At 37.7% G+C, this 23,744-nt stretch overlaps 1 protein-coding gene and 2 long non-coding RNA genes across 6 annotated transcripts in view; 2 read left to right on the forward strand and 1 right to left on the reverse strand.

Moving 5' to 3' along the window:
* LOC103464336 (uncharacterized) overlaps positions 1–23,744 on the reverse strand; it is a 52,286-nt gene that overhangs the window by 4,866 nt on the left and 23,676 nt on the right. Inside the window, exon 5 of one of the 4 annotated variants that reach the window (XR_001776641.2) lies at positions 17,661–17,933. The exons of the other annotated variants lie outside the window; for them this stretch is intronic. This is a non-coding gene — a long non-coding RNA (uncharacterized LOC103464336). Of the gene's footprint in view, positions 1–17,660; positions 17,934–23,744 lie in introns of those variants that run through there. 4 annotated transcript variants of the gene reach the window in all.
* On the forward strand, positions 4,026–11,180 carry LOC145551619 (uncharacterized). The gene is made up of 3 exons (XR_014087490.1): positions 4,026–4,132; positions 4,906–4,962; positions 5,822–11,180. It is a non-coding gene; the product is annotated as an uncharacterized LOC145551619 (long non-coding RNA).
* Positions 19,850–22,977, forward strand: LOC103464338 (nuclear factor 7, brain-like). Its single transcript, XM_081606801.1, has one exon. The coding sequence runs from the start codon at positions 19,850–19,852 to the stop codon at positions 21,227–21,229; it is 1,380 nt and encodes a 459-aa protein (XP_081462927.1). The 3' UTR covers positions 21,230–22,977.

The following is a 23,744-nucleotide window of genomic DNA, read 5'->3' on the forward strand; positions in this document are numbered from 1 at the left end:
ACAGCTACTGATTTTTAACAGCTACTGATCTTAGGCAGGATTTTGTTACCCAACCAAAGAAAATTAATCCATAGATCCAACCGTGTTACAACACAGTCACGACATATCTATCTCTCTAGTCGGTTTTATGGCGATTGGCAACAAACTGTTGGTAGTTTTACCGCCACTTACTGGTATGGAGTTTAGTTCATGATGGTTTAAACATTTACACATATATTCTATCATAAATTCTATCTAAACATACAATCACACGTAAAAACACATACTTGTGCACAACTTTGTATATCATGCCTTCACTCACAAACACACTATAATTAAATTCTATGAAATAATTTAGTTTTCTTTAGAAATCAAATAATTATTTGTATACGTTTACTCCCTAAATTCTTCCTCAATATATCTAATACATTAACCTTCTCCTTAATACTTTCAAACTCTCTCTTCATACGTCTTCTCTCTTTTTCATATTTATGGCATTCTCATATAACATGCTCTATGGTTTCATATTTATCACAGTAATCACATTTGCCAGTTTTATGTTTTTGAATTTTAAAAAGTGTATAATCAAGTCCTGTATGTCCAAATCTTAACCTTGTTATCACTCTTTCCTCCTTTCTATTTCTTCTTCCATTTCTCCTACGATCCTCAGAATTTTATAAAACCATCTTCCTGTTTTATCTTCATCCCACCTTTTTTGCCATACTTTCATCAGTTTCTCTTTGACAATACTCTTTCCTTCAGATGTACTTATTTTAACTGTAAAACTAATATGATTTTTAATTGCCCTCTCATTTCCTTCTACTCCAATATGTGCTGGAACCCACACCTTCTTCTTCTTCTTCTTCTTCTACTTGTCCTACCACTATAATCTTCCCATAATACCTGACTTCCTAAGAAAACTAAAAATGCTGTTAAATACTATATCCTCAGACGATTTTTGCAGCAAATTTTTAATATCTAATTAATTTTTATTTCTATTTAACTCTGATTAACACCTCTCTTTCCCAACTTATTACATTCTAGAAAAATATGCTGCACTGTTTCTGACTCTCCACAATAACTACACAAACCTGTACTATGTTTATTAATTCTTTTCATAGTACTATTTAGCCCCTTTTCCCCAAACCTTAATCTGGATACAACATCCTCTTCTTTTTTTATTCCTATTACCTTCCCTACATTCCCCTACTTTTTTTTTTAACACTATAATAAAATCTTGCCTTTTCTTCTCTATCCCATAGTTCCTGCCATTTCTTTATTTTACTTATACTTTTAACCTCATGTGCTGCACTCTTAGCAAATTTATCCGCCAACTCATTTCCTACTATTCCAATATGAGCAGGAATCCAAATTAACTTAACCCGGGATCCATATTTTTTAATTCTAAAAATTGATTAATATCCAATATGATTTATTGTCTTGTTTCTGAATTCTGTTCTAAAATACTTATTAATGCACTACTTGAATCTGAACAAATCAATATCTCCTTCTTTCTTGTTTCCTCACTCCATTCTAGAGCCATTAATATAGCCATTAACTCACCCAAACTGTAAACTGTCAATCTATCTGTTACTCTTTTATTTTTCATAATACTTAAGTCCAGAATTATAAATGCTACTCCAATTTTATCATTTAACAATTTAGAAGCATCTGCATATACTTGTAAATACTCAGCATATTCTTTCTTTATATACCTTTCCATCTCTTTTTTTATATTTGTCTGCCTTTTTCCAATAAGCTTAAATCAACTTCAGCTTTTCCACTTAACCAAGGAATATTCACCACAGGACTAATTAAGTAATGATTTATTCCTATCTCACTTATCTCATTATTAATAATCCACCCAAAACTATTAATTTTCTTATTTTTAACTTTTTATTGACAAGGTTGTAACATAACATTTGGAGGATAATTTTCCTTATGTACTTTAACATTTACCCAATAATTTATGGCTGCCGAACCAAACACTCCTGTCAAACAAATGTTAATACATGCCTTGAATTGTGACGAACTGACTAATTGTCATGCTTTTACATGAGACACAATAGCCTCTATTAAATTTTAAAGTAATATACAATATATTAAATAATTTTTACATTAAATAATTCAGTTTTCTTCAATAGCTTCCAAGTCATCTGACCTGTTTACTCAGAATCACTTTGAAATCTTTCTACTGTATAGATGAGGCACAGTCATTTGTTTACTATTTTAAGTCATTTTCTGTTTTTTTTTTGTTTTCCATTTTAAGAGCCAGATAAATTCTAGATGTGTTTCAGTTATTGGTGTGAAACCGTGGAATGAATTGAATGACAATTTTAAGTTATGTCCTTTCTTGGTGAGCTTTAAAAGAGCTCTAAAATGTAAAATGATAACATCTTAAGCTGTTACGTAGATTTATATATGCATTGTGGAGATATCTTGGTAGATTGTTGGGTATAAAAAAGGGTAGGCAAGAATACGCTTCCTTTTTTTGGGTAAAGTATGGGTTTCTTTATTGGTTTTTTTTGTTGTTCTTCTTTCCTGTGTTTAATGAGGACAATTTATCAAAATAAAGTGATTAATTGATTTTTTTTTCTTTCAAAATTGAGGGTTTTTCTTCAATAGCTTCCAGGTCATGTGACCTATTTACTCAAAATCACTTTGAAATCTTTCTACTAGTCTGTATAGATGAGGCGCAGTCACTTGTTTTCCATTTTAAGTCATTTTCCTTTTTTAACAATTTTTTTTGTCAAAATTGAGTGTTTTTCTTCAATAGGTCCCAAGTCACCTGACCTATTTACTCAGAATCACTTTGAAATCTTTCTACTAGTCTGTATAGATGAGACGTCATTTGTTTTCCATTTTAAGTCATTTTCCTTTAACAATTTTGTTTTGTCAAAATTGAGGGTTTTTCTTCAATAGGTCCTAAGTCACCTGGTAATTTTCATCAAAATGTGACCAAAAGTAAGAAAAGGGATGAGAAATTTCTGCTTGTGTGATAAAAAAAAGAAGTAGTTTTTAATGTAACATTAACATCTGAAATGTAAGGGAGTCTGAATCAACATGTTTTCACTTCATAACGGGTTAAAATGTTGGCAAGCTGAACTGAGAATGGGTTAAAGAAAACACAAAAACAGGAGGGAATAAATATACAGATTAAGCCGTTTACTCCCACTGGAAGTAACTTGTTGTTCGTTTCCAGAGTCAATAATTATAATTATACAGCCTTGAAAATCCCCAAGGTTTATTCCGAACATTTGAGGCGTTTCTGTAACTGCTGACTTAATCATTTTCTGATATTGTTGAAGAAAATATCTATCATCAGATTCTCCAGCTGTAGAATTTCTTATTTCTACAAGTTCTCAGTAAAAGTTTCAACAAAAAAGGGAAATGATCAAAAAGATTTTGTGTTTTTGCATGTTTATATTTGGGAATAAAGTTGGGAATTAAATATTTAAACGGATCGTTTCCATTCAGTGTTCTGCATCTTGATTTTTAGGGTTTTAGAAAACCTTGGCACCTTTAATGTTTCTTTTTTTTTACAAGGAGAGGTTTGAAGGAAGCAGCGAAAAGTTTGGACGTTAGTCATAAGCATAATGACTCAGGATTTAATAAACATGGCAGTGTTTAAGAGCTAAAGGTGAACTTTAATTTAATCAAGAAATGCGTTAGTTTCAATAATCCTCCCAGAGTTACAGACAAACCTGAGCAAACCCTGGTATGTATCTGTAAAAACAGAAACTAATTCTTGTTGCTGCAGCAAAATCTCACAGGAAAAGAAATGTTCTAGACAGGTGTTGTCCGAACTTTTTGCCCTTGGGATGAAAACTGTCAGATTTAAACAACTCGCGGACCACAAAATTCATTAATAAAACAAAAAATGCAAAAACGGGGTTATTATAAGTTTTAATTAAAAGTTTTATTTGTAATAATGATAATAATATATGGCTCTAATACAATAAAAATTTGCTTTCAAGTTTTGGATATCCTGCATTTTAAAATTTACGCATTGCATCATGGGAACAAGAACCTTTGCGAAGCGCGAAAACTGGTCAGACGACATTTCAAGCTCTCGCTAACCGAACCCTGGAACATCGATCTATTGGACTTCGGTTGGATTAAGAGTTGGAGGAATTTTTCTGGCACCTCCGTGGTAATTTAAAACGAATCAGAACACATTTTCTGTATACAATGTTTTAAAATATTTGTAGTTGGTTTATGTTTAACTTTGGGAGCATTTTTGCAGTCTTATTTTTACAAAAAAAAAAAAAAAGGTTATATATTGTTTTAAAATTATGTTTGCTTGTAAAAGTCAAACGCGATTACTGTTGTGTTATTTGTTTTATTTTTTAACCGAACTCAGAGTAGCGTCCATTTATGTCATCATCTCATGATGAGTTCCACTTTCTACCCGGTTTTCATTTGTCCATCTTAAAAAGAATATTTGCCACATAGCTCACTTAAATACCGGAATGTATGAGAGTTAACTTCTGCTGTGCGAGTTTCTGTTGACCTAGCTTTCGGTGACGGTTATGTGACCAGTTTTTTTTTTTTAATTCAAAATTAAAATGGGCGCGTGAAAGCTAACCATTCATGTCGCAACTGTGCTTTTTAAAAATGTCAGGCTACGGTTGACTTATTTGCTAAACATGATTTGTTGTCCCATTTGTTAACATGAATGCAGGTGGTCATTTGGCTTCGGTAAATATAGTTTCCATGTCCAGATTATACCTGTCAAGTTTTCGGTTTGACCGTTAGCTCGTGGGGGGTGGGGGGGACACGACCGTTGGACCGGGGGCAATATTTAAGAGAAAATAATAACGGTGGGGGTGGGGGCATTTCATTTAATTATTGTTAGACTTGCTATTTTTTTTTTTGGCGTTTATTCTCTCTTTATATGGACATTTTGTTTTCTTTCTTCAACAGCTGCATCCAGACACTCCTGAACTTTACCTGCCAAGCAACTACACATCTTTATAATAGGTGTGTGCATTTGTTTTTGTTTTACTCAACCTGGTAAACCTTTAATTTAAATTTATAATGTATGATTTTATTTTCTAGAATAACATACACATTTTTTTTTATATATCTGTGTCTTTCCAATAATGTCTAATGCTGAACTATCTAACTTTAATGATAATTCTTTTACATATTTGTTGAAACTGTCGATGTGTCATGACAGTATTGCACGAGAGATAATCTGTGGAGGAGATTGATATTTTCACAGATTATCTGTCTCAAACATCAAGACACGCCATGGTGACTTTATCTTAACAATTATGTAAAAGTCAGTGTATTTTTATTTTCACAAGAAAATATTTGTGTACTTATGTATGTTAGGGGTGCACCAATTAATGTTCCCTGATTTTCTTAATTTCAAAGATTGGTGATCCACCGATACATGTGAAGCTGATTTTATCCACTGAATTTATCTACCTCAGCAAATATCTAAAAATCAACCACTGTCCTCTTCTGCTCTCCTGTGAGAGGTTTGACTGATAGACCGGCCCACCAGGTCATGTCTCCAGGTTTGCAGTTAACAAAGGTCACCTCACTGTTGCCAATTCAGCGACTTTTTTTTTTTTTTGCTGCATTTAGCAACATTCAGACAAAAAATATCTAAAATGACAGAAAACTGCAGTTGGTGCACTCCAACTGTACATTTGTTTTATAGCTGTCAGAATTCATCCAAATTACTCAACAATGTTGTTTGTCAATGAGCTATTTGCAACTCGTGAGACGCTAATGAGAAAGGTGATGGGCTGATGTAATGCAATTTGGAAGTGTTTTATAAAATGAACTGTTTCTTTGTTAAACTTCAGTACCCTTTTCCTTTGTTTAGATTTTTTCTGGACTTAACACCCTGAACGAGGTCGACTGAAACGACTGAGATGAAGGGGAAGAAACAGCTTTGTACTGAAAATCCATGGAAAATTTGAGCCTTTTAAAGTTTAAAAACTGTAGAATTAAATGTGGATCTTCTCTCAGAGGTGTCAGAAGAGTGAAGTGAAAGGAGTTTCCAAAGTATTGCTAGAGATGTGTTCCACTTTGCTACTGGACTGCATTTAATTGCACTACTTGATTACCCAGAAGGACAGGCAGTTATTGTGGAAAAATTCAAACGTCACTTGGAGAATCCAGTTCCTCCAAGGAAAATGTTTACATGTACAAAAATGCAATGTTAGGGGTGCATCAACACACCTAAATCAGGAATACTTTTTTTTCCTAATGAGGACTTGTATTCAAATGAAAACTGCCTTATACTCAGGCAGGAATGGACCCTAAACAAGTTTTGAGGGACACCAACAAGATTGGTTTCAAACGTGGAACCGAAGATGAAAGGAGAGGTATGGTGGAAAAAATTATTTGGAGATTGATTTGAAAAAATCAATCTGCTCCAAAAATCTGGGAGGAAGTAAAGAACATAGATTTTGTCTTTTTTGACGAGATGAAAAGAAAACACTGCCGAGGCATCTTTCAACTTCTCTGGGACAATGAAGATGTGGTTAGAGAACTGTTGTTCAAGATGATTAAAAAGTGACCACCCAATAGTAATTTACAAGGTTGTGCAGTGCTTTAGAAGAATCCTGGCACGACCAAGAAAAATCAGTCTTCGAGAAAACCACCTTCAAAAGATATGGAAGTGCATCAAACAGGCTGTGTGTTATGGAGACGCTTCAGACGTAGTAGAGAGGCAAGAACCCTCCAAGACTGAACGAAACGTTGCGGTTCGCCCACTCTTGGTTGGGCCTCTAAGTTTGGTCGACTCAGAGGTCAGTAAGTTTGGTCGACTCAGAGGTCAGTCCTGACTCAGAGGTCGGTCCTAACCATCTTCTGCTCTCCTGTGAAAAATTCCAAAATTCATTTGGAAGTTTTAGCTCAGCTCAGTAAAGATGAATGACGAAAGCCCATAGAGGGAAATGGATGAGGCCTAAGGTCTCTTTTTGGACTAACGTGAAAAAAACATTGTCCAACAAAGTTCATCCTGGTCAAAGAAGCCCAGATTACAAAAAGAAAAACTTTCTCAGTGAACTTCTGTGGGAAGTGATTGAAAAGGCTGCAGATGGACCAACTCTGCATCTTGTCAGACAAACATTTCAGGAACAGCATAGCAAAATTTTCATCTTGCTTTTGAGAAAAACTGGAGAATTAAACATGGATGTACTCGGAAGTGTCAGAAGAGCTAGGTGAAAGGTTTTTCCAGAGTATTGCTAGAGATGCATTCCACTTTGCGTCTGGACTTTATTTAATTGCACTGCTAGATTACCCAGAAGGACATGAAGTTATTGTAGAAAAATTCAAACGTCACCTTGAGAATCCTGTTCCTCCAACAAAAATGTTTAAGTCTACATAAAGAAAGTTCAGAAAGACTTTTTCCTACTGAGGACTTGTATTCAAATGAAAACTGCCTTATACTCAGGCAGGAATGGACCCTAAACAATTTTTGAGGGACACCAACAAAATTGGTTTCATACGTAGAACCGAAGAGGAAAGTAGAGGTATGGTGGAAAAAATTCTTTGGAGATTGATTTGAAAAGTCGCAAAATGAAGCACACCCACCCTGTCCATAAAAAGCTTGCTCCAAAAATCTGGGAGGACATAGATTTTGTCTTTTTTGACGAGATGATAAGGAAACACTGCCGAGACATCTTTCAACTTCTCTGGGGCAATGAAGATGTGGTTAGAGAACTGTTGTTCAAGATGATTAAAGAGTGACAACCCAATAGTAATTTACAAGGTTGTGCAGTGCTTTAGAAGAATCCTGGCACGACAGAGGAAAATCAATCTTCGAGAAAACCACCTTCAAAAGACGTGGAAGTGCATCAAACAGGCTGTGTGTTATGGAGACCCTTCAGACGTAGTAGAGAGGCAAGGACCCTCCGACTGAACGAAACGTTGCGGTACGTCCACACTTAGTTGGGCCTCTAAGTTTGGTCGACTCAGAGGTCGGTCCTGACTCAGAGGCAGTCCCTAACGCTCTTTTGCTCTGCTGTGAAAAATTCCAAAATTCATTTGGAAGTTTTAGCTCAGCTCAGTAAAGATGAATGACGAAAGCCCACATAGGGAAATGGATGTGAGGCCTAAGGTCTTTTTTGGACTAACGTGAAAAAAACATTGTCCAACAAAGTTCATCCTGGTCAAAGAAGCCCAGATTACAAAAAGAAAAACTTTCTCAGTGAACTTCTGTGGGAAGTGATTGAAAAGGCTGCAGATGGACCAACTCTGCATCTTGTCAGACAAACATTTCAGGAACAGCATAGCAAAATTTTCATCTTGCTTTTGAGAAAAACTGGAGAATTAAACATGGATGTACTCGGAAGTGTCAGAAGAGCTAGGTGAAAGGTTTTTCCAGAGTATTGCTAGAGATGCATTCCACTTTGCGTCTGGACTTTATTTAATTGCACTGCTAGATTACCCAGAAGGACATGAAGTTATTGTAGAAAAATTCAAACGTCACCTTGAGAATCCTGTTCCTCCAACAAAAATGTTTAAGTCTACAAAAAGAAAGTTCAGAAAGACTTTTTCCTACTGAGGACTTGTATTCAAATGAAAACTGCCTTATACTCAGGCAGGAATGGACCCTAAACAATTTTTGAGGGACACCAACAAAATTGGTTTCATACGTAGAACCGAAGAGGAAAGTAGAGGTATGGTGGAAAAAATTCTTTGGAGATTGATTTGAAAAGTCACAAAATGAAGCACACCCACCCTGTCCATAAAAAGCTTGCTCCAAAAATCTGAGAGGACATAGATTTTGTCTTTTTTGACGAGATGATAAGGAAACACTGCCGAGACATCTTTCAACTTCTCTGGGGCAATGAAGATGTGGTTAGAGAACTGTTGTTCAAGATGATTAAAGAGTGACAACCCAATAGTAATTTACAAGGTTGTGCAGTGCTTTAGAAGAAACCTGGCACGACAGAGGAAAATCAATCTTTGAGAAAACCACCTTCAAAAGACATGGAAGTGCATCAAACAGACTGTGTGTTATGGAGACCCTTCAGACGTAGTAGAGGCAAGGACCCTTCGACTGAACGAAACTGCGGTTCGTTCACACTTAGTTGGGCCTCTAAGTTTGGTCGACTCAGAGGTCGGTCCTGACTCAGAGGCAGTCCCTAACGCTCTTTTGCTCTGCTGTGAAAAATTCCAAAATTCATTTGGAAGTTTTAGCTCAGCTCAGTAAAGATGAATGACGAAAGCCCACAGAGGGAAATGGATGTGAGGCCTAAGGTCTCTTTTTGGACTAACGTGAAAAAAACATTGTCCAACAAAGTTCATCCTGGTCAAAGAAGCCCAGATTACAAAAAGAAAAACTTTCTCAGTGAACTTCTGTGGGAAGTGATTGAAAAGGCTGCAGATGGACCAACTCTGCATCTTGTCAGACAAACATTTCAGGAACAGCATAGCAAAATTTTCATCTTGCTTTTGAGAAAAACTGGAGAATTAAACGTGGATGTACTCGGTGGTGTCAGAAGAGCCAAGTGAACGGATTTTCCAGAGTATTGCAAGAGATGCATTCCCCTTTGCCTCTGGACTGCATGTAATTGCACTGCGAGATTACCCAGAAGGACTTGGAAGTTATTGTAGAAAAATTCAAACGTCACCTTGAGAATCCTGTTCCTTCAACAAAAATGTTTAAGTCTACAAAAAGAAAGATAAGAAAGACTCTTTTTCCTACTGAGGACTTGTACTCAGATAAAAACTGCCTCAGTGACAATTATAGTCAGGCAGGAATGGATCCAGAATTTTTGAGGGAAGCTGAAAAGATGGGATTCAAACGTGGAACCGAAGATGAAAGGAGAGTTATGATGCAAAAATTCTTTGGAGATTGGTTTATAAATCTAGTAACAGATCAAGCAATGTGGCTTACAAAATGAAGCACACCGAACCTGTACAGAGAAAGCTTGCTCCAAAAATCTGGAGCGGTTCGTCCACACTTTCGTCCACCAAGTAAAAGACATAGATTTTGTCTTTTTTGAGGATATGAAAAGAAAACTGCAGAGACATCTTGCAATTTCTCTGGGGCAACAAAGATGTGGTTAGAAAACTGTTGTTCAAGATCATTAAAAGTGACAACCCAATAGTTATTTACAAGGTTGTACAGTGGAACCTGGCACAACCGAGAAAAACCAATCTTCGAGAAAACTTTCTTCAAAAGCCATGGAGGTGCATGAAACAGGGCCTTCCTCCGAGTTTGTACCTGCCTCTGAGTCAGTATCTGTCTCCCAGTAAGGACCAGCCTCCGAGTCCTCATGTCTAACGGTGTTTCCAGGATTTTTTCTCACCAACGAAGTGACATGTTTCAGAAGTGTCAAGACTGGATGCGTTTCTTCAGCAGAACTTCACAGGACTCACAGGAGTGGATGATTATGGCCTTTAGAGTGCTTACAAGTTTGGGTCTGAGAATACCGGAAACTTTTAGTCATCCGCTGTTACAGTCAGAGCGAGGTGGGTAGAGCCTACCGAAGAGTCGGAATGGGGGGCCGAGGAAACAGTGGCAGACTGGGGGGGCTAGAGTATAGTTGAAAGAGGTTTGAAGAAGAAGGTGTGTGTGGGTGGGAGGGGTGAAGGAGTGACATTGAGGGTTGGATAGTGTTAAGAAAATATATTTAAAATGAGCTAGTTTTAAAATTTAACATGACTTGATTGAAATAGCCTAATTATAGTTTTAAAATGTATAACTTATTCTGGCATATTGACTTTTTTTTTTTTTTACCTGTAGTTAAATCAGATTGTTTGCCAAGATCTTTGATCTGCCCTCAGTTCCAATCAGTAGGAAGTTCCAGCTTTTCACACTGATCTGTGAAAGCCATGAAGCAGCAGGACTTCAGGAGCCCCTGTTTTCACTTATTTAGACAACTAGTGTTTGATCTTGTGAACAAATTGTAGGGAGTTTCTAACTTTAAAAAGGGTCAGAGAGACAGGTCCTGGTTGGATGAGAAAAGATACGCCTTATTTGAATAAATTAAAGACAAGAAGATAAAACTTTCCACACAGAGAAACAGATCAGATTTGCGCTTGCAATTCCCTAAAGACGTCTTTGCTTTCTGTTTGACGTTTCCATCTTTTTCCTTTTCTCAGGTAAATTCAGGTGTTTGTGCTCTGAGGTTTCTGATGTTTTTGTGATGTGCTTTTCTGGTGATAGTATCCATTCTGTCTTGAATAAATGCTGATTATTGAATAAATGCTGATTATTGTGACGCTGTCATCTCTGTGTGGCTTTTGTTTCCACGCATGGAATCATTGAATCCAGGAGCACGAGAGAATATAACGAGCCAGAAGTTAATGATTATATTCTCTTAACACTAGCGTACCATTAGAAATGCAAGGCGGTGAAGAGGGGGGGGGGGGGTCAAGCGTACCGTTGAGTGCTGGGGGGACGGATGGACAGCGTATTGCAAGAAGGGGGAGGAAGTCTGGCTGTAGAAGGAGGGGCTGGGGGGTAAAGGGGAGACTTTAACCCCCCAGATATGCCATTTTATTTATATAATTAGGGCTGTTGTAAACAAATATTTCAGTAGTCGAGTAATTATAGATTATTCTTACGATTAATCGAGGAAGCAAGTCGTAACAATGTATCTCTGAGCTCGGTTATTCTGATTACAGAAAAACACATAAATAAAATACAATTCAAATTCAATCAACATCCAGTTTCCACAAAAAAATAAAACAAAATTCACAAATAAAATAACATAATAGCAAAAAATGAATAAAATCTAATCCTAAATTAACATAACCAAACTGAAAAAAACGTAACGCACAGTGAACACCAACGTCAGTCAGTTATAACGGCTCTTAATCATTAACGTTGGGCAGTTATAACCGTTACAGAGGTTATAAAAGAGATCAAGCTCACCACAAATAACATTTTTAAGAGAAATAAAAATACTACAACACTACAAAACATTGGCTAATCATTACATATTTACAGAACATCTCAAATGGCCCATAAAAGTTGCCGTTTATACTACCTGTGGATCACAGAGGAAGCAAATCGTAACCATGTATCTCTGGCAAGAGCTCGTTTATTCTGTGCTGCGCATGCCCAGAGCCAGGAGACTCGTTCTCCCTGTTAGACCCACAGACAAAATAATCTTTGCTGGTCCTTTTTTTTTTTTGTTGATTGTCTGAATTGAAGGTAAATTTTAACTTATCATCCAAAATAGTCCCTAGATATTTGTAGTTTTCTACTCTCTCCAGTGTCTGACCTTCTGTTAGTTTGATTTGTGTTTCGGGGCTTCTGTCTAAAATCAATGCGCATGTCCTCTGTTTTCTGTGCATTTAATGAAAGGAAAGCTTTATCACACCAGTCAACAAATCCATCGACCACTGGGCCATGGGCCTCCTATTGTTAAACCTGAACCAGTGCAAGCACCAATTTTTATGTCTATAAACCACCTGTGTAAAATGCCCCAGTCCATAAATCAAACGCACCAATCCAATCAGTAAGAATTGTCTTATCAGAAGACGCACCATGCGCTATTGTTTAATATACGGTTATAAGTTAATGAGCAGTTATTTTCAATGTGTGCTGTGTTTTAATTGAGCAAAATAGCATGAAGTACAACCAGAGAATCTCCTTTTGCTTTTAATTGGAACATTTTTAAGAAGCAGACAGTTCTTGAACGGTTTAAAAGCTGTAGAGGAAAGTTACGAGCTCCAGGAGGGGGGAGTGGGAAGAGAGGGAGACGGTTGGAGGGGCAGAGGCTCCATCACACACAGTGGACAGTTCAGAAACAAGAAATTAGGACCAAAAGCTATTTTTAAACGGATTAACTCGTGTTTTTAGACTGCCTATTGCTAGCAGATCTATCTTGACTCAAAGTGCAGCCGTTCTAAATGATTGACTAATTGCAGCCGTTCTCCCGGTACTGCAAACCGGTTCAGAATCTTTTACCGGTACACAGTACCGGACCGTACCGGCTTACTTTCACCCCTGGTCCCAAAAAATGTCAAATGCAGGACAGTCCTGACAATAAATGTACTGTTGCACCCAATGTGAAGAAGTGTCCTTTATTGATGTTTAGTGTTGGCTAAACTGTGTCTAGTGCCACGTCCCTCTGGGAACAGGCTGGAGTTGTATTTAAAGAGGATTTAATGCATTAAAGTGTGAAAGTGAAATGACACAAAACAGAAAAATATATACAAATGTATGGTACACAAATCAGCATACAAATCATACTTTGGTGGCCTAAAAACATTACAAGGTATGCCAAAGATAAGCTTTGGCATACCTTGTCTAATTTCATCTGATATCAGACAAGGTATGCCATTATAAAAACAAACAAAAAAATATATATATATGTATATATATATACTGTATATATATATATATAACTGCTGGGTTAAAAATAACCAATTCGTATCCCAGCGCTGGGTCAAATATGGACCGACCCAACGCTGGGTTGTTTTAACTCAACTGGGTTGGGTTGATGGTTTGACCCAGCACATTGGCTTATGGCAACTAACCAAAGGTTGGGTTAAATTGACTTGTTTAAATCGGTTAAATTGACCCAAAATTGGGTTGAAACTCATAACTCAATATAAGGGTTATTTATTATATCACTATAGGTGGGTAAAAAACAAAAGATTTATTTATATTAAATTTCACTAAATAAAAACTGGATTAAAAACAATCTGAATTTAAAGCTTCTTTTATTTCCATGTGATACATATATAGAGCCAGCAGATTTCATTTACAAAAGTTACAAAACACAAGCAAGTTGTTTCAAAAGTATATAGTGTAGCGTCCCGGTTGAAAGGATGGTCTCTCAAACTGATGGTTCACGTTTCTTTATTCAATCAATCAATCAATCAATCAAATTTTATTTGTATAGCACATTTCAGCAGCAAGGCATTTCAAAGTGCTTTACATAATTAAAATAAAAACAGAAATAATCAGTGAGAAAGAGAGAGATTAAAAATTTTTTTAAAAAAAACAAAATAAAAACAAAAAACATTACATCATTAAAACGTCGAAAAGAAAGAAGAAAAAATTAAAAACATTAAAGACATAAAAACATGGAAGACATCAAAACCCACTCTAACCCTAATTTAGCCATAAGCAACTCTAAACAGGTGGGTTTTAAGTTGAGATTTAAAAGCACCCAGTGTTTCAGCTGTTTTACAGTTTTCTGGAAGTTTGTTCCAGATCTGTGGTGCATAGAAGCTGAATGCTGCTTCTCCTCGTCTGGTTCTGGGGATGCAGAGCAGAACCAGAACCAGAAGATCTGAGGGGTCCAGACGGTTGGTACAGTAATAACAGATCTTTAATGTATTGTGGTGCTAAACCGTTCAGTGATTTATAAACTAACATCAGTATTTTAAAGTCTATTCTCTGAGCTACAGGGAGCCAGTGTAGGGACTTTAAAACTGGTGTTATGTCTCTATCTTCCTGGTTTTAGTGAGAACCCGAGCAGCAGCGTTCTGGATCAGCTGCAGCTGTTTGATTGATTTATTAGTCAGACCTGTGAAGACGCTGTTGCAGTAATCAATGCGGCTAAAGATAAACGCATGGATGAGTTTCTCTAGATCGTGCTGAGACATAAGTCCTCTAATCCTAGAGATGTTCTTCAGGTGATAGAAGGCCGACTTTGTGACTGTCTTAATGTGGCTCTGAAGGTTCAGGTCAGAGGTCATCACTACTCCTAGGTTTCGGGCTGATCTCTGGTTTTTAGTTGTAGTAACTGAAGCTGTGCATTGATTGTGGTTCGCTCCTCTTTAGGTCCAAAGATAATAACTTCAGTTTTGTTTCTGTTTAGCTGGAGAAAGTTTTGGCACATCCACACATTGATCTGTTCTAAGCATCTATTCAGTGATTGGATGGGGTCAAAGGTCACCTGGTGACATCGTGATGTAGAGCTGTGTATCATCCGCATAATTGTGGTAGCTAATCCTATGTCCTGTTATAACCTGAGCCAGTGGGAGCATATAAATATTGAAAAGAAGGGGTCCTAGGATTGAACCTTGGGGTACCCCACATGTGACCTTTGACCTCTCTGATGAGAAGTTTCCGATTGAAACAAAGAAATCCCTGTTCTTTATGTAAGATTCAAACCAGTTGAGCACTGGACCGGAGAGTCCGACCCAACTCTCCAGTCGATTCAGTAAAATGTCGTGGTCAACAGTGTCAAAAGCTGCACTGAGGTCCAACAGAACCAGCACTGTGGTTCTCCCACAGTCTGTATTTATATGGATGTCATTGAACACTTTTACAAGGGCCGTCTCCGTGCTGTGGTGAGCACGAAAACCAGACTGGAAGGAGTCAAAGCAGTTTGTTATTGTTAGGAAGTTATTTAATTGTTTAAAAACAGCTTTTTCAATAATTTTGCTGATGAATGGGAGGTCAGAGGTCAGCCTGTAATTCTGCAGTAGAGATTTGTCCAGATTGTTCTTTTTTATAAGTGGTTTGATAACTGCTGTTTTCAAAGCCTGGGGGAAAACACCTGAAGAGAGCGATGAGTTTACTATTTGGATCAGATCATTAGCAACAACAGGCAGGACTTTCTTAAAGAAATGTGTGGGTAGGACATCCAGACAGCAGGAACTGGAGCTTAATTGACTTATAATTTCTTCTAGGGTTTTATAATTTAGTAGTTGAAATTGGGTAATTTTTCCTGCATTTGTTTTGTTTGGGCACAGCATTGGTACTGTCTTTGGAGTGGATGTGCAGATTAATCCTCTGATCTTTTGAATTTTCTCTGAAAAGAAACTTGAAAACTTGTTGCAGGCGGCAATAGATTGAAGTTCAGGTGGCAATGTCATCGGAGGATTTGTGAGCCTGTCAACAGTGGCAAATGAAGCTCGAGCATTGTTAATGTTTTTGTTTATGACATCTGCAAAGAAAGCTTCTCTGGCATGTTTTAGTGTACATGAACAAAGAGCTACAAATATACAAATAAACTACCATTTAGTGCTTCTAACCTTTTACCTTAACCTGTAAACCTTACATCATGTAATAACATTAAATTTACAATAGATCTATTTAATTATAATATTTATGTATTATAAATGAACTAAAACGTATTTCAACTGTTCGACAGTTAATCGAATATTAACACTATTTCATGTCGAAACAAACATTATGCTCAATAAAAACAGTACTCTCGTCAAAACACTCACCTTGTTCCCTCATCAACCAAGCGCTAACTAATTGTTTAGACCTTAGTTGGACTATTCGTTAGTTATCTCCCTTTGACTGTGACTTGTACGCTCTCTTACTCTCTGCACTAGGTCCAGTTAATTGTCAGTTATTGTCAGAAGTTTGTGTAGATCACTTAGCAACCTTGTCCCTTTAAAAACCCTTTCAAATTAAAAGCATAATTACTAAAAAAAAACAAAAGCAATCAGCAAACTGGTTCATGGAGACAGAGACTTGTTGCACGTGAGAAGAATGAGGATGGGGTTCGTTTTGTCTGGCCGGGTCACCTTTCGTTTGCTGGCAACAGTGATGTCATTAAAATTAATCAAAATAGCTCTAAAGTAATTAATCTTTGTCTAAAGTGGGCAGAAAATTATATTTATGTTAATGTTTTATCAATTTATCTGCTTTGTGGTGAAAAAATATGTGACTATTTAAAAGAAACTGGCAAACAAAGAGTGCATTCACACTGCAGCCTGAAGTGACTCAATTCCGATTTTTTGGCAATTCTGATTTTTTTGCCGGGGCCGTTCACACTGCCAGTAATTGCGACCTGTATGTGTTCTGCAGTGTGGACGGGCAAACAACCTGAAAGTGTCCCGCATGCGCAGTAGAGGGCGCCATAGCGTCAGCGTTCTCAGTGTTCTGCCAACCGCCATAAAAAGAAGAAGAAGAGCTCAGTGTTTACGGAAGTAAACATGGAGGCTAACGGAGCTTAGCTCACATATTTTAAGTTGTTATCCGGCCGGAGCAGCATATTAACAACTTAATCCTCATATAGTCCGTCATGGTTGTTGTTTTCTTCCCACTTGCGCGTATCAGGATGCAGAATAATGAGATTTGTTGAGAAACAGTGACGTTCAGTTCGGAGGAATGCGACCTGAACGTTATGGTCGCATTTGAATCGGATACGTATTGGATATGGGTCACATTCGAAATAGAATCTGACCTGAGCTGTTCAGACTGCCATGAAAAGATCAGATACAGGTCGCATTACGTAAAAAAAAATCGGAATTGAGTCACTTCAGGCTGCAGTGTGAACGCACCCAAAGAGTACTCAAGTGGGCAGAGTTTAGGGTTTTGTAACTACAGCAACAAACTAAGGATAGTGAAAAGTGCCAAATAAATAAATAGTTACATTTAAAATTATTTTCTGCTCCTCCACTGAACCACAATATAGCTTACTTTAAACTGTCAACTTCACTCATCAAGCTCAGGGGGCGGGATTAGGGCAGACGCTGACGTCTGATTGGTCGCTTCAAACACAAAGTTAAAGGAACTTGTTCCAGGTTTCCTACGACTCTTGGGACAATATTTTGACTGGAAATGCAGAAATAGCTATAATAAACAATAATATACTAAATAAATAACTGTGCTTCAGCACCAGAACATGAAATAATTTATTATATCATAAGATAATTATATCTAGTTTTTAAAATGAAAGAAAAAAATATATCTAACTGAGGAACATAGAAATAATTATATATTTATTAAATTTCTATATTTCCATTTTTAAGAAATTAATGACACATTTCAATAATTATTTTACAAGCCATTTATTGTAATTTGGCACTTTCCTCTCTCCATAGAAAGAGAGATGCGGTAGAAAAACTCAAGACTCATCAAAAATAAGAAAAATGAAAAGAACAAACCATTGAAAGTCAAATATTTGCCACAGTCCAGTTTTCTCTGTAAGTGGAAGGATAATCTCAATTTAATGTGCAAACCTCAGTTATGACGAAAATAAACCTAAAGAAACTCTAATCCAGAGAAATCCCACCGATTGTCCCAGAGCTTCAGCCTCGGCAAACACCTGGAGAAAAAACGCATAAAAACATTACAGGTGTTGTAATTAAACTGTAATAACAGGGAACAAAGCCAAGCAGCCATTAAATGATACCCCTCAGGCGTTGGAACCAACAACCCTGATTCAGTCGGGCCTTTTGCTCTCCGGAGAAATAATGGACTTTATATACGAGTTTATCTAAAAATACCTGCAGGGAGCCGCAAATGATTACTGCAGGTTTGGAAGAATAACAGAGCCTGGAGCAGCGTTCATTTATACTCAATTAATTAATCATTTAAGAATAAACTAGAATAGAATAGAAATTATAATAGAATGAAATGGAACAGAATAGACTTTAATGATCTCCAAAGAGAAATTTCTTATCAGTTGGTAAGCTGCTGCATTCTAGGTTTTATAATGTATTATTTACATAAATATGACTGCAATAAATTAATTTTAGCAAATAAAAACATTTTTTCGGAGTGGCCTAGTCAAAGTCTGGAGTTAGTCAGTTTGTTCTTGAACTTGTTTTTTATGCAGTAAAGTTTCCATTGCTGCTGAATTCAAGCAATTCTGACAGCAGATCTGATTTAAAGACTCATCAGCTACAATCATAAATACTTTTTCCCTCAGACTTCGGTCAGTTAACGGCCTTTCAATGAACCGAAACATTTCACTCTGACTAAAAAACGCAGAAATTAAGAAAAACCCTGAAGGAGGGGGAAACAATGTGCAACAATGCCTCATCCAAACACACTTACATCTGTTTTATTTAGTTATTTAGAGACCTGGCTTAGGTAAAAATGTGTCTAAACTTTCTAAAACACACCTTCCGCGTTCTTCCCTGAAACGAAAACATTGGATTTTTCCACCTGCAGGTCTGAACTCGCCTGTTTGCTTCAGTTCCGATCCCATGAAAGACGTGTTGACACAACGAGATAATCCGTCTGTGCTGAGCGGCAGCTCATTTTTCAGACCGTCCTGACAGTAAACATATACTGGAACTGGGAAACAAGTTAAACTGCTAAAAACATACTGCAAAAAAAACACCATTGTCAAAAAACTGAAATTTCTGAGATTAATCTCAGAAGTTTTCTATAGAAAGACCTGGAAATGTCTGAGCTCCAAAAGTCTAAATTAAAAAATAAAATTTAAAAAAATGTAGCTTGTAAAGATGAAAATTTTTGACTTTTGGAAATTTTCTGAGATTCAGAAGTCAAAAATTTTCAACTTAATGAGCTCAGAAAATTTCAGTTTTTTTCTAGAAAATACATTTAAACTGATTTCAGTGTTGAAAAATAAAGCATGCTCTGATGACATGAAATTTGCTGAGAATAACACTTTATATCAGTTTAAGCTAATATTGTTTACCATGGAAAAGGTTTGACCAAAAAGTTATTCACATATAACTAACAATGTCAAGATGTTTTTGCTATTTAGTTTATGCACAATTAAACTGAATTTATTGAGTTATTTTGGGTTTGCAATCCTTAAATGTTATAACTTTACTTGTTTTTATAAGTTTCAGTAATTGATTGGTTTTAGGCAGCTAGTTTGCGTGGATTTAAGTAAATCTGTTTTTCATATACGCCAAAGATCAAGTATTACAAGTTCACTGATATTTTTCAATTAAATGCAAAGTTACAGTTTACAGTGTACTCTAATCTCAGGTGGTGGTAATAGTTGGTTGCCAACCGCCATAAAAGGGCGAGAAGAAGAAGAAGAAAGAGAAAGTGAAAATAAATCTGGAGCGGCTCCACCTCTAATCTCAAACAAAAGAACGGCTGTTGTTTTCTCTGCTGCCTGAAACAGATTCACTTTTAAATTAACCTCAGGAACAGGAGGAGAGACGAGGTAAATCAGGGCAGGAAATGTTTAGCAGCAGAAAAACTTCCTGATTTAACTTTCTGATTGATCTGTTTGCAGCTTCTCGCAGAGAGAAAATGGCTTCCAGGTCTGAGAAGGATCTTTTCTGCCCCATCTGCCACGAAATCTTCACGGATCCTGTGGTTCTGTCGTGCAGCCACAGCTTCTGTCAAGCCTGCGTTCAGACCTGGTGGAGGGAAAAGCAAATAAACGAGTGTCCGGTTTGCAAGGAAAGGCCTCTGAGCAACCCGCCCATCAGCTTGGCTTTGAGGAATCTGTGTTTAGCGGAAAAAACGAAGCTGTCAGCAGGAGCGGAGCCGGGTCTGTGCAGCCAGCACAACGAGAAGCTAAAGCTGTTCTGCCTGGACCACCAGCAGTCCGTCTGCGTCGTCTGCAGGGACTCCAAAGCTCACAGCAACCACAGGTTTAGACCCATCGACGAGGCGGCGGAGGAGCGCAGGGAGGAGGTCCGGGAGTCCCTCACGGCTCTGCGGGAAAAGCTGAAGCTCTTCGAAGAGGCGAAGTTGAGCTGCGACCAAAACGCCAAACACATCAAGAGCCAGAACAGAAACACAGAGAAGCAGATCCGGGATCAGATCAGGAAGTTTCACCAGCTTCTGCAGGAGGAAGAGGAGGCCCGCATCGCCACGCTGAGGGAGGAAGAGCGGCAGAAAAGCAAAGCGATGAGGGAGGAATCCGAAGCTCTCGGCAGGATTATCTCAGATTTCTCCAACACCATCAGAGAGACGGAGAAGCAGCTGAAGGCTGAGAGCGTTTCCTTCCTGCACTCCTACAAAGCTGCCTTAAAAACAGCCGAACAGCGCCGCCTGCAGGAGGAACCGGCACCGTCCGCCAGCGCCCTGCTGGACGTGGCCAAACATCTGGGCAACCTGAGCTTCAACATCTGGACCCAGATGAAGGCGGCCGTCTGCTTCTCCGCCGTGGTTCTGGACCCAAACACGGCTCACCCCGAGCTGAACCCGGCCGACGACCTGAGCGCCGCGACGCACGGAGAGCGGCTCAAGCTGCCGGACAACCCGGAGCGGTTCGGCTGGTGCCGCGCCGTGCTCGGCTCGGACGGGTTCACTTCCGGGTCGCACAGCTGGGAGGTCGAGGTCGGAGACGGCGGCGGCTGGGAGGTGGGCGTGGTGGAGGAGTCCGCAGACAGGAAGGGGTCCGTCGGGTCGGGGTCGTGGAGGATCGGTTCGGACGGCGCCTTTCTGGCCTTCTTCCCTCCAGGGAGAAGTTCGGTTCTGTCCGTCAAGCCGCCCCGGAGGATCCGAGTCCAACTGGACTGGGAGAGGGGGAAGCTGTCGTTCTCCGATGCCGATACTGACGGCCACGTCCACAGCTTCAGCCACTGCTTTACTGAGAAACTGTTTCCTTTTTTCAGCATCAAGAAGGACAAAACAATGAAAATATTAACAAAACCAGTTTCTGCCTCTGTGGGCCAGTGATGGGAGGAGATCCAGTGATGGGAGGAGATTCAGTGACGGGAGGAGATTCAGTGATGGGAGGAGATCCAGTGATGGGAGGAGATCCAGTGATGGGAGGAGATTCAGTGACGGGAGGAGATCCAGTGATGGGAGGAGATCCAGTGATGGGAGGAGATTCAGTGACGGGAGGAGATCCAGTGACGGGAGGAGATCCAGTGATGGGAGGAGATCCAGTGACGGGAGGAGATCCAGTGACGGGAGGAGATCCAGTGATGGGAGGAGATCCAGTGACGGGAGGAGATTCAGTGATGGGAGGAAACATCAGGTTTAGAAGTAAACCTGACATCTCAGGTTTACTGAGACGTCAGGTGATATTTTGGTGATAATATGCACCAAAATATCCTGATGAGAGGAACTTTGTTTTCTCTCTGCGTCTGAAAATTATTTTTATCTTCTTTGCCTTATTAGGGCCGTAGACAGAAAAAAAGAGGCGTACATTTCTGGCAGAAAAGCTCAGAAATTTTCTAATAATAATCTCAGAAGTTTTCTAGAGAAAACAAGAAAGTTTCTGAGCTTGAGAAACTGACAGTACGCTTAAAAAAAACTATTAATCTCAGAAATATTTACAAAAAGGAAGAACATTTCTGAGTTTAAAAAGTAAAAAATCTGCAAGAAAAAACTCAAAATTTCTGATCTTGAAAAGTAAAAAAATTGGTAAAGAACTCAGAATTTTTTAGATTAAAATAGGAAATTTTCTGAAGAAAAAAAAACAAGGAATTTCTGAGCTTGAAAAGTCAAATTGAAATAAAATTATATATATTCTTTTGTAGGAAATGGTTGTAGATTCAAAATGTAACAATAATTTTGCACACTTGCTGTGTTAAAATCGACACTGTTATTCAAATTATTCTTGGCTTTGTTGAATCTAGATGATGATATTATGTTTTTAGTTTTCACTTTTCCATAGAAAAATCTTCAGATATTTTTCACAATATTTATTTTTAGAATTGTGTAAATTATTCTGAAAATCTGTCTGTTCACTCATTTTTTAACCAATCGCATCTAAAAGCTGAAATACATCGGCACATTGCTACTTGACTCGCTATTGGCTGCCGTTTGAGCAGCAGCCAATCCAGGAGCGGCATTTCTTTTCCTTGGCACTGATAGGCTGAAGGCCAAATCGCAGCAATAAGGAAGACTGTTAGTTTCTGCTAAGACGGTTTCCAGTATTTATATTCTTTATTCAGCATATCAATCTGATAAATACAAAAGGGCCGACATTAAACCATCTTTATTTCCGTCTTATTACCTTTTATGTTTTGGGATGTCTTTTATTTATATGTCAATAGGGTAACAATATCGACTCAGATTTTCATATCATTTCATTTTACGTTCATTTTACCTTGGTAAAAGTTCTCCAGGTTCGTCAGATCGTTATTTACTTGAAGTTATTTTTTTTTTAGGGTTTTGTTCTTGAAGTTTTGGCTGAAACATGTTAAACTGACCAATATGAAATCATTTCCGTGGATTTTTCTCAATGCTTCTGTGGTTTAAGGCTGACATGAATGTTTAGTTTTTCATTTAAATATAAAGTTATGATACTTTATTATTCACAGGGTAAAGGAGCTGGTTTCTCGGTGCCGTTGTGTTATTTTATTATAACTCACTGACATTTGACATAACTGACATTAAAACAGCTGTGCTATGCTAATTCAATGTAATATGGCTAAATGTATTGCTAATAAATACTTACAGTGCAATTAGTCTAATTCTGTGTTCTGTTCAAACCTTTATTTACATTTTACAAGCATCTATATAAAAGGATTTGGCACTGTCATAAACATGTCATAACATGTCATGAACATGAATAAGCCTTCATGAATATTTATGACTGTTGTCATAAAGCGTCACTCGGTAAATCATGACACTTTTAATACAAGGTTGACATTATTCAAAATGTCTGTTTAAACCTTACCTTTAATAACATAGTTACCTAATTTTTAAAGTGCAATCAGTAATACTTTTATAACAAATTTATATCAGTAATGATTTATTGGTTAATGTCAAGTTGTCATAACAGACATTTTGAATAATGTCAACTTTGTATTAAAAGTGTCATGATTTACCGAATGACGCTTTATGACAACAGTCATAAATATTCATGAAGGCTTATTCATGTTTATGACATGTTTATGACATGTTATGTCATGTTTATGACAGTGTCATGACATGTTTATGACAGTGTCATGACATGTTTATGACATGTTATGTCATGTTTATGACTGTGTCATGACATGTTTATGACATGTTATGTCATGTTTATGACTGTGTCATGACATGTTTATGACATGTTATGTCATGTTTATGACAGTGTCATGACATGTTTATGACAGTGTCATGACATGTTTATGACATGTTATGTCATGTTTATGACATGTCATGACATGTTTATGACATGTCATGTCATGTTTATGACATGTTATGTCATGTTTATGACTGTGTCATGACATGTTTATGACATGTTATGTCATGTTTA

The sequence above is a fragment of the Poecilia reticulata genome, chromosome 5 (genome assembly GCF_904066995.2).
Source record: "Poecilia reticulata chromosome 5, P_reticulata-male-v2, whole genome shotgun sequence".
Classification (NCBI taxonomy): Eukaryota; Metazoa; Chordata; class Actinopteri; order Cyprinodontiformes; family Poeciliidae; genus Poecilia; species Poecilia reticulata.

Excerpts from the sequence above, each read along its gene's own strand:
- LOC103464338 (XM_081606801.1), top strand. The coding sequence starts at position 19,850 with ATGGCTTCCAGGTCTGAGAAGGATCTTTTCTGCCCCATCTGCCACGAA.